The following is a 9,915-nucleotide window of genomic DNA, read 5'->3' on the forward strand; positions in this document are numbered from 1 at the left end:
AAAAGTAATTTCTCCACCAAACTGAAAGAATTTGCCTTTTCCATTTCACAAGAAGGGTGTGGGGCCTGAGGAGGACCTGGGAGTAAGTGTCCCCAGAGTTGTGCTCATGCCTGACAGGTACCAACAAGCTCAGGGCCAAAGGGAAACTGTGACCATGCTCTGACAGCATGCCCTGCTGGCAGAGCCGGCTGACGGCGGAGCAGAGAGGGGTGGACAGGCTCTTCCTGTCATAGCTGGGCCCAGAGGGCCTCCTCCTGCAGCCACATGCTGCCGTCTCTTCTGAAGGCTCCAGGTCACTCAGACGTTCAAGCACACTGGGGGTGTGGAAGAGATCGCTCTCAGTGAGGTGTTCTCCATGGTGACAGGGACGGCAGCTCGCCCAGTTGGGCCACAGTGAGAGTATGGGAAGTCTCCTGGGGCCCTCCCCAGGCTTGGCAGAGCTCACAGGCCAACGGCTCCTCTCAAGACCCAGCAGTGGCTCTGAGCCGCACCCAGAGGTCAGCCCCTCCTTGCTGACATGACGCTGACTGCTCCTGACTCTGCCTGCTTGCGACACCATTTCCACTCTCTCTGAGCTTATTCCCGTTCCTCTTGGACCCACCCTGAGTCTCAAGTTCAGGTTTTCCACAAGGCTGTGTGGCAGCATGTCTTGTCACTGCAGTGAGGAAAGGGCCTGCTGAGCAGAGCTCACACCTTACACCTGGGCAGTGCATGCCGCCAGCTGCCTCCTGTCCAGCTACTGCTCCAGGGTCATATCCTGCTTAGATGTGCTGAGGCAGGTCACAGATGCCAGAGAAGTTCTGGGTACTGCTTGGTGGGGGCCTGAGGTCTGCAAAGTATGGGACTATGCAGCTCCTCAGGCCCCAGGCTTAGTATAAGTGATACAAGAAGGCCCCAGGGTGACCTCACAGGGAATCTCCCAAGCCTGGAGTCTCCATGTGTGACCCCTTAACTCACACATGCGCTATGAAGTGGGAATGATAATCACAGCCTGTCCTACTTCACAAGGCTGCAGGAGAATCAGCTGCAACAAAAGGCGGGAAAGCACTTTGTAAACTGTCAGTGATGTGTAAACCATGAAAGTCCTTGTAAACAGCAAAGCGCTTGGGGGCCTGAGTCCACTCCATGAAGGGATGTCCCTGTAGAATGTGCATGGAATAGCCTCAGTACTCTTTAAATGGCAATGGGATATGGACAGCAGCTACTGAGGTCAAGGGTCACAGGCTGGGGTCAGGCAGGGATGAGGGGAGCCCTGTCATTATTGCAGAGATGGGAATGATTCAGGCCTCAAATGTCACCTAGCTCCATCCCAGATGTCAGCCTCAATCCCTAGGCCCACAACCCTTAAGATCACAGCTCCCAAGTGGCAGGAAAGGTCAAACAAGGACGTCTTCCTTGGACGTGGGAAACAAGGGGAGGAGTGCACATGAGTTTGCAGGGACAAGCCCCAAAGGTCAGGTTCATGAAATCATTCATTCAACAGAGCTTAGAGAAACCTGTCCCAGAGCCGGGCTTGTGCTGGGGGGACCTCATCATGCAGTCAGACCCAGGCCCTCCCTGCCAGCCTAGGTGAGCAGAACTAGAGCTGGAGACCAACAATGTAAAGCAGGGTGAGTCTTGAACGGGTAGCCTGAGCGGGTCAGTGTGACTCAGTGAGAGTGGGAGAACGGCAGGAGGGAGAAGAGCTCTGTCCACGCAGCCTTTACCACGGGCCAGGCAGTGAACTCCAGTGCTCAGTGACGCTGCCTCACTCCTTGCTGCGCCTCCCTTTCAAAGATGAGGAAACTGAAGCTCAGAGAAGGTCAATAACTTAACTGAGGCCACAGAGCTAGTAAGTGGTGCAGCCGGGACTGATGAGATAAAGCTGGAGATGTGGGCAGAGGAAGATCAAGAAGGGCTCTACGTGCCAAGTTCAGGAGCACACACATATACGCAAGGAAACACCAGTGAGGTTGTCACAGCACAGGAGGGACACGGGCAGAAAACTCTGATAGCTGCTGGAAGATGGATTCTCAGGGAGAGCCTGGAGGCAGGGAGAGGCACATATACGCAAGGAAACACCAGTGAGGTTGTCACAGCACAGGAGGGACACGAGCAGAAAACTCTGATAGCTGCTGGAAGATGGATTCTCAGGGAGAGCCTGGAGGCAGGGAGAGCAGTGTTTGGTGCCCTGGGATAGGACCAAGGCAGCAGAAGGAGAGAAGGTGGCCAGTTTAAGAGCCAAGTGTGTGATAAATCAAGAGAACTTGGTTCCTTATTGGAGTAAGCTGGGAGGCTGCCACTCACACAGAGAGGGTCAATGGGATAAGGACATGGCTGTTTGGAAAGGAGGTCATCACTCATCCTGGTCAGGGTGACATCCAGAAGGCACACTTGTTTTTGGGTCTAGAGCTCAGGCAAGATGTTTGGGCTGGAGAGACTGAAGCAGGAGTTATAGGCGAGGAGATGGCAGGCGAGGAGATGGCAGGCGAGGAGACGGCAGCCAAAGCCACAGGAGTGGGTGAGCTCGCCAGGGAAAGGCCGCACGCCTGGGGGCTGAGGGTGGGGCTTCTGAGGCTGCAGGGAAGGGACATGCAAAGAAAAGTCAGGAGAGGCAGAGCCCTGGAGGGCCAGGGAAAAGGGGGAGGGAGCAGTCCAGAAGGAGGGAGGGATGCATGCCAGCTGCTGTTGAGGCGGGGAGGATGAGAACCGACCAGTATCTAGTGGAGGGATGGGCAGGGCAGGGGTGGCACAGGCCTGGCACACAGCACGCAGCGAGCACCACATAAATGCTTGATGAATGAACGCGCGAGATGGTGAGCCCTCCCAGAGCTGCTGCCACAGGCAGTGCTGTTCTGAGGGAGAGGCCAGGCCTGCGGGGATGACTGCCTGACTGCCTGGGGAGCCTGCCCAGGGGACCTGTGAGGAGATGTAGAAGAGCAAAACTGTGCCGGCCACCGTGCAGCACTGGGCAGTGGTCACAAATGCTGCCGGACCATTTCCTGCCTTGATTATGGCTGTTTTAATTAACTGCGCTACAGCTGCCTCCATCTTGTTGAGTTTTAATTAAATTAAATGAGCTAACACTTCGTGGGCTGTCTCAGGCGGCTGTGGCTAGGGCCGGAATCCGGCCCTCCTGGGCCACTCATCTCTCCCTCCTCTCACTGGGCACTGAGGGGGCATGCGCCTGGAGGGAGGTGGTGCAGAGGGACTGGCACCCCAGGGAGTGATGGGGAGCCTCTGAAGCCTGCAGGGCCCCAAAAGGGGCAGAGTCATGTTCTCAGTTTCCATGTTGACATCACAGCTGATGGGCAGCAGGGGTCCTGGCCGACGCTGGCCATCCCACCTGAGGCCCGCCATCCTACAGCTAGCAGGAGCGCTTCTGGAGCAAGGTCTATTGGGCCAGCCCGTGCTGGCAGCAGATGCAGAATGCAGCCAAGCTGATTCCGAGCCTCCTTTCCCGCCCGCTCCGTTCCCACAAAAACTGAATCAATTATCCTGGCGGGAGCCTCACAGGCTGATCGATCAATGGGGCGACACCTCCCACCTGGTCATGACAGAATCCTTGCTCCCAAGGCTCCAAGCTGGCTCGACTGAGACATTCAAGGGAGACAGGCGGTTCTGGTGGCCGAGGGATGGTAGCAAGTCCCCCTGGCTCCAGGCCCCTGAGGTCCAGCCTTTTGAAGCCTGATGAATCAGGCCTCTTTTCCTGGCTAAGTCTTGCTATCTGAAGAAGCAAAGAGAGCATCACCCAGGCCCTGTCCTGGCCAGCCACAGGGAAGGTGAGGATGAATACCCATGGAGCACCTTTGCAGGGCCTACCACACACACTGCGAAGAGCAGGACAGGTCCAAAGTCTGGAGTCTGACAACGCCAGGAAGGTAAAGGCACAGCCAACAATGAGCTCTCACCACCATGCTCTCTCTGCTCGGCCATGAGGGCCATAGCAAGATCCGATCTGCCAAGCCCCATCGGGTGCCCTCTGCTCAGCCCTGGAACTCAGCCCTAGGCACCCAGGCCCAAGAGGGAAGGCTGTGCTGTGTCTGGCAAGACACCTTCCTGAGGTCTGAGTGGCCCCTTGACCCCTGCCTTCTGCTCACCTGAACGAAGCTGCTTGATGCGTCCATTGCTCGTGGCGGGATCCACAGGGAGGAAGTCCTTAAACCAAGAGATCTCAGGGTCTGGATTCCCGCCTGCTGCACACAGCATGGTGGCTGTGCGTGCCTTCTCCACCACCTTCAGCTGAGGCCCCATGTCGATCGAGGGGAAGCCAGGGGGCAGCTGTTCCTCTGCAGACAGAGAGCAACGTGCACATTAAGGCTGGCCCCCCACCCCCACCCCACCCCCCGAGTCAGGACCCTTCTGTGGACAGCTTCCTAACTCCCAGGTTGGCTGGGATCCTCAAGACATTTTTCTCTTCCCCATCCCTGACTTCTAAGCAAAAAGCACACCTCAATGTGAGCAACCAGGATTCTGAGTCCCCTCAACAGGGCTGGGGCTGCAGTGGGACCCACCCCTGCACTGTCAGGGAGTTTCCAGCTCTGAGGAGCAATGCCGCAGACTGAAGGCATTAGCGCTCGTCTCTCTAGGCCCTTAGAAGTGTCTCTGCTGGCCAAAGCGCAAAGCTCTGTATGGATGCCAGGCTGTGGGGGGCCCTGCTCATGCAGCATCAACAGCCACAGCTCAGCCTGAAGGCCCCTGTGCTGTCTAGCCCCCACTCCCTTGCCCCCACACAGTGTTCCCTCCACTGCCTGCATCCAGCCTCAGCTCCAACACAGGGCACAGCCCAGGTCAAAGCCTGGGTTCTAGTCCTGATCCTGGGCACCCCTGCCCTGCCAATGATCCTCTTCTAACCTGGCTCCTGCCCCTGACCCGTTCTCTACTGCAGCCTTGACCCTGAGCCTTCTCCCTCACTCAGTCCTGACCCTGGGAACCATCTGATGAGGGGAGGCAAAACTCTTTCCTGGCTGCTTCTTCCAGCTTGGGGTTGATGGCTCACAGGAGTCACTTCCACGGGAGCAACAAGAACGGTCATCAGCGGTACAGCCTACACCCATTGTGCGTGGACTCCTGCACCAGCTGTAAGGGGCTGGGGGCAAGGCTGTCCTCTCCCTACCTCTTGGAAGCACAAGGAGCTGGGAGGACAGGCTCTGGACTAGTGTAGACCAAGTGGGATTCCCATCTCCACCACTAACTATCTCTAGGGCCTGGTTGCATTACGTATCCTCTCTGTGTCTCTGCATGTATACACGAGGTTCAAGTACCCACCGTGTAAAGCTATCGTGAGGGCTACTCCCGAAAACATATGCAAGGCATGGGGAACGCCTGACATAGAACCACATCTGATTAATATCAGCTGGCATTATCACAACTAGTAAGGGCAGACAAGTACTGAGACTAAGGTCTGGGGCCCCCTTTGCCATTCCAGGCTGGTGAGAGGTCCTCCACACTAGGACCAAACCGCCAACTGTTTATGAGAACTCCACAGACCCTCTCTGCCACTGTGGATGTCAGGCACACCCAATGGGGGAAAGGGGAACATTTGTCCTTTGTCCATCTTCTGTGGGGAAGCTGGGCTCCATGGTGGGGGAGACCAGGAGACCAGCTCCACTACTCCACTCCTCCCTCCTGCAGGCCCACCACAAGATAGGTGTGTGGGAACATTAGCCGAGGTCAGGCTCCTGCCTGGGAAAAAGCACATGGCATCCTCCGAAGGGAAGAAAGTTAAGGCTGGCAGAGCTGGCCCTCCCTGGAGACTTTCGGAGACCCAGGGGAAGTGATTAGGGGGGCAGGCAGGAGAGGAAGTTGGAAGAGCCCCAACAGGCAGGTGCAAGACACCCCTCTACCTGCTGCCAGAGCCCAGTGGGGAGCTCTACCAAGACTCCGGCTGCCAGGGGCATCCCAAAGGAACTATGGCCCCTCAGGAGAGAAAGGGTCTAGGGCTAGAGAGCAGTAGAACTCCCAACACATCCTTGCCTCCCCAGCCTATCCCAGGGCTGGCTGATCACTTCCACACCCACAGCCCTATAAATTCCAGATGTAAACCCAGAGTCTCCTTGCCTGTAAATATGATCCCACAGCACCCTGACTTTCAGCTTTGATTTTTTTTTTTTTTCCTTTTTGTCTTTTTCCGTGTCCGGCAACGGATCGCAACCCTCAGTGTCGCCCCCGTACCGGACCGGGACCGGCAACGGGATCGCAACCCTCGGTGTTGCCCCCGCACCTCGCTCAGCCAGTGAGCGGGAACCGGTCCGTATGTGGGATCCGAACCCTTGGGCGGGAGCACCGCCACGCTTCCCAAGTGGCGCACTAGCGCAGTGCGCCACCAGGCCGGCCCTCAGCTTTGATTTTTAAAAGGAAAATGTTAAACGGTGGCAAGAAAAGGGAGAGAGAATACAAATGAAGAGGACTCAGGATGCACCAAGCAGGGGAACAGCTTCCTTTGGCCTCGCTGCCACTTGCTTTCACAGGAAGGCCTGAGCAGGACATAGGCCCAGGGTCACTTTCTGCCCCCACCCCCAACAACTGGGGGACACTCACAGCTGCTAGAGCCATCCTGCCCACAGGGCACCAGTCTAGCTCTTCTCAAACCTCACTCCTACCTGCTCAGCCCTCCTGAGCAATTTGGTAGTGAGAAGTGACCAGGGCCTGCCAAAGTCAGGGCCCAGGAGTGAACTGGCCTCTGCCTCTACCTGCAAGTTACTGATCAATGAGAAGGGAAGAAGTACAAACGTTGGCAAGCCCCGTGTCCTGGGAATCTACTCTGAATTCCTGACACGGGGAAAGTCTTTGGGATTTACGCCAAATTAAGGACAATTAATTTTCTTCCCTCAATTATTGTGCCCTCAATGGCTCTGTCCTTGGCTCAGATCATCCCTCAAGCACTGCCGCCAGAGCCTAAAACCAGCATGTGTGAAGAGCTGTCCATAAAACAGCGGGACCCAAAAGCCAGTCCCTTGTGCCAACTAGGCTTCTAGACAGCACTGGGAAGGCTGCAGTTCTGCCACCTCCGGGAGGGGAAGTGGGTCTCACAGGAGGACTCCGGCCCCTCAGGAGTGACCCACTGCTGCCTCTTCCTTCTCTCCCACTGGGGGCCTCCGGCATATTCAAACACAGCCAAGGACAACAGTCGTCTCCTGATGCCCGCGTGTGTCTGGCCCAGCTGAGCGCTGGGCATCCTGATGTAAACGGACCACCCACCAGACTGGCGCACTTATCCCCTTCAGACCCCAAGCGCCTGTAGGAGCTGGGTCCACTCAGGCTAAGGCCCAGGGCAAATTCCTCAGGCTGGCGGCACACATCACTCCAAACCCATCAACAACCAGGAAAACTGAGGCTCAGATATGAGGGATAATAAGTTACGTTTACAGAGCATTTACTACCGTCCGGGTACTATGCTAAAATGCTTAAATGCTTTACAAAGTAATTTAATCTTCACCAATACCTTATGAGATATAAGAGCAAATGGGAGCTGAGGGAGATCTAGAAACCCGCCCAAGGTCACACAGCTAAATTGGAGATAGGGCTGGGATGACAGCAGCTGGTAGGCCCCCAGCCCCTACGCTCCTGACCGGTGTGAACCCCCCCGGGCCAGGCACGGCGGGGGGAGGGGAGAGGAGGGATATCCCTGGGGGATCTGCGCCCCTCCCCCAATACCACGCCCTCGGCCGGATTCTGGCTCCACTGCAGACCCCTGCACACACGCCGCGACATTTTTATTTACCGCAAAGCCACCCCCAGGGTCCCCCACACGTGGACATCCACAGGCACGCACCCACCATTCAACAACGGGATGCACCGGTCAAAACGCGTCCTGCGGGTGGAGGGGATGCCGGCGCGGGAGTAAGTGCCCCTCCCCCTTCCAGGCCACCCGGTAACCATGGCGACGGCGGAGAGGCGGGCGCCGCGGCAGAAGGGCTGCGTTGCAGGAGCGCGCGCGCCCGCGGCCCTCGGCCTGACCGACCGGCCCCGCCCTTCCCGCCTGGGTGGAGCGGCCGCACCCGCTGCCAGGTCCCTGCTCCCGAACTCCGGGAACCCTCCCGCTTCAGCTCCAGTAACGGGTGTCCCTGGCCCTGCACCAGGAACCCAGCGCAGTGCGGGTAGGCTCCATATCTGCCTCAGCGCCGGGTGTCCGCAGTATCTGTCTCTGGGGCAGGGCTCTCTGACAAGGGAGTCACCTGGACAGAAAGAAAAGGCCACGGCGGCGTTAGGGGTAGGCGGGGGTCTCACTTTCTACACCCGTCTGTGGATTCTGCCTGCACGTACAGGTAGCATGCACACACATTCCAAGAGTCTGCCCTACCGGCACAGATCTGTGTGCACCTGTGGTGTGTGCACACGTGAATGGCTCCCGCATCCCACTGTGCGGGGGGTTTAGATACTGCATCGGGGGAGACCAGACCCTTCCCTGGAGAGGTTTTGCTGCCCTGAGGGCAGGAAGGATGACAGGATATGTGGGGTTTGGGGGTGGGGAGGGCGTCTAAGTCTCAGAAAAGGAGGCTGGAGCGTGGCTGAGGTCTCACAACAGTGGAGGAGCTCATCACAGCTCCCCTGCTATCTTGGTGGCTTCCTGGAGGAGGAGATTCAAGAACAGGAGACACTGGAGCATGGAAGGCAGAAAGCTTTCTAGGAGGAAGGGAGAAAACTGCCTGTGTAAAGGCTAAGTAGGGTGGTGGGAGAGCAGCAAGGGGAGTCTGGTGGGAGCTGGGGCATGTGCTGGGGTCCTGACAGATGAGGAGGATTGGCCTGGACAGGCTAAAGTGACTGGGGGGAGGGAGGCTGCTGAGGCCCCCTACAAAGCACACACAGTTCTTTGTCCAGCTCAGGCTGGGATGCCTGAGGCAGAGTCTGGGCCAGAGGGAGGGGGCCATACCAGGGAAGCTGACAGATGGAGACGCCTTGCAGGGTCCTGGGGCAGGCAGCACCGTCTGTCAGCATGACCTTCTCACCCGTGTTTACCAGGCTTTGTGGTATCTCTGTGCACACACAGGCACACACCCGCGCACACACACACACAGGCTCCCTGGGGTGGCACCGTCTGTGAGCCTGACCACCTTCCCTATGCATAAGTCTTAAGCCTGTCCTCATCCTGTCTCAGAATACACTGACACCTTAGAAAAATGCACAGCCAGGGATCCACAAGAGACATACATGAAGAAAGAGACAGGTGCAAAACAGAAACCTACAAGTGCATGTGGAGGGGCACCTGCAGTGACAAGCACCTGTGAAAACACTCATGCAAGCAGATCCAGAGGTGGTGCCCGCAGAGACATGGAAGCACACACGTGGAGACATGCACGTGACTCTTCAGAGATACACATATGCTGAGACACAAGCACCTGGAGACACACGCAGGGACAGAGACATATGAAGGAATCTTGTGGGTGGCAGGGCTGCCAATTCCCCCTGCCCTTTGGCCACTCCAAGGAAGCCCAGGCCTCCTCTGGTTCTGTCCCTTAGGCAGCTCCATCCACAGCAGGGTCAGAGCCAAGACATCCCCTAGCAAGTCAGAAGGCCTCCAGACCTGCAAGCTCCCACACTCTCCCAGAGAGCCCAGCCCCACCCCCAGGCTTCCTTCTTGGCAGTAAGGGGGGCCTGGAGAGTCTTGGGCCCATCTCCCTTCGCAGCTTTCAGTCTCGATTTTCAGCTGTTTTTCCAAGAGAAAACTCCCACCTCTTCCAGCACTCAGATTTCATCAAACTTGGCATCTTAAAAGCCTGTTTTGTTTTTGAATCTGAGCTGTTTGGGGCCTGTTGGCAGCCACGGCCTCCCCCTCCCAGTAAATCCCCCTCCCTCGGGCTTCCCTGACACCCCACATCGCCCTGCTCCACCTGGTTGGTGAGGCGTTCCCACCACACACACACACCCAAGTGAACCCAGGGCCATCCCTTGGGCATACACCCGACACACACTGGTTCTGGTCTCTGGGCTCTCCTC

At 57.3% G+C, this 9,915-nt stretch overlaps 1 protein-coding gene across 7 annotated transcripts in view; it reads right to left on the reverse strand.

Annotated features, from left to right (window-relative positions):
• Window positions 1-4,278, reverse strand: part of PTPRF (protein tyrosine phosphatase, receptor type, F) — a 53,315-nt gene extending 49,037 nt beyond the window's left edge. For 5 of the 7 annotated variants that reach the window (XM_008587644.1, XM_008587638.1, XM_008587647.1 and 2 more), the window contains exon 1: window positions 4,080-4,276. In XM_008587644.1, coding sequence (XP_008585866.1) covers window positions 4,080-4,233 — 154 coding nt within the window. In that variant the 5' untranslated portion in view covers window positions 4,234-4,276. Of the gene's footprint in view, window positions 1-4,079 lie in introns of all 7 variants that reach the window. The other 2 variants (XR_551587.1, XM_008587640.1) reach the window with 2 other exon arrangements.
• Window positions 4,279-9,915: the final 5,637 nt, after the last annotated feature.

This window comes from Galeopterus variegatus, unplaced genomic scaffold, assembly GCF_000696425.1.
Source record: "Galeopterus variegatus unplaced genomic scaffold, G_variegatus-3.0.2 Scaffold4471, whole genome shotgun sequence".
NCBI lineage: Eukaryota > Metazoa > Chordata > Mammalia > Dermoptera > Cynocephalidae > Galeopterus > Galeopterus variegatus.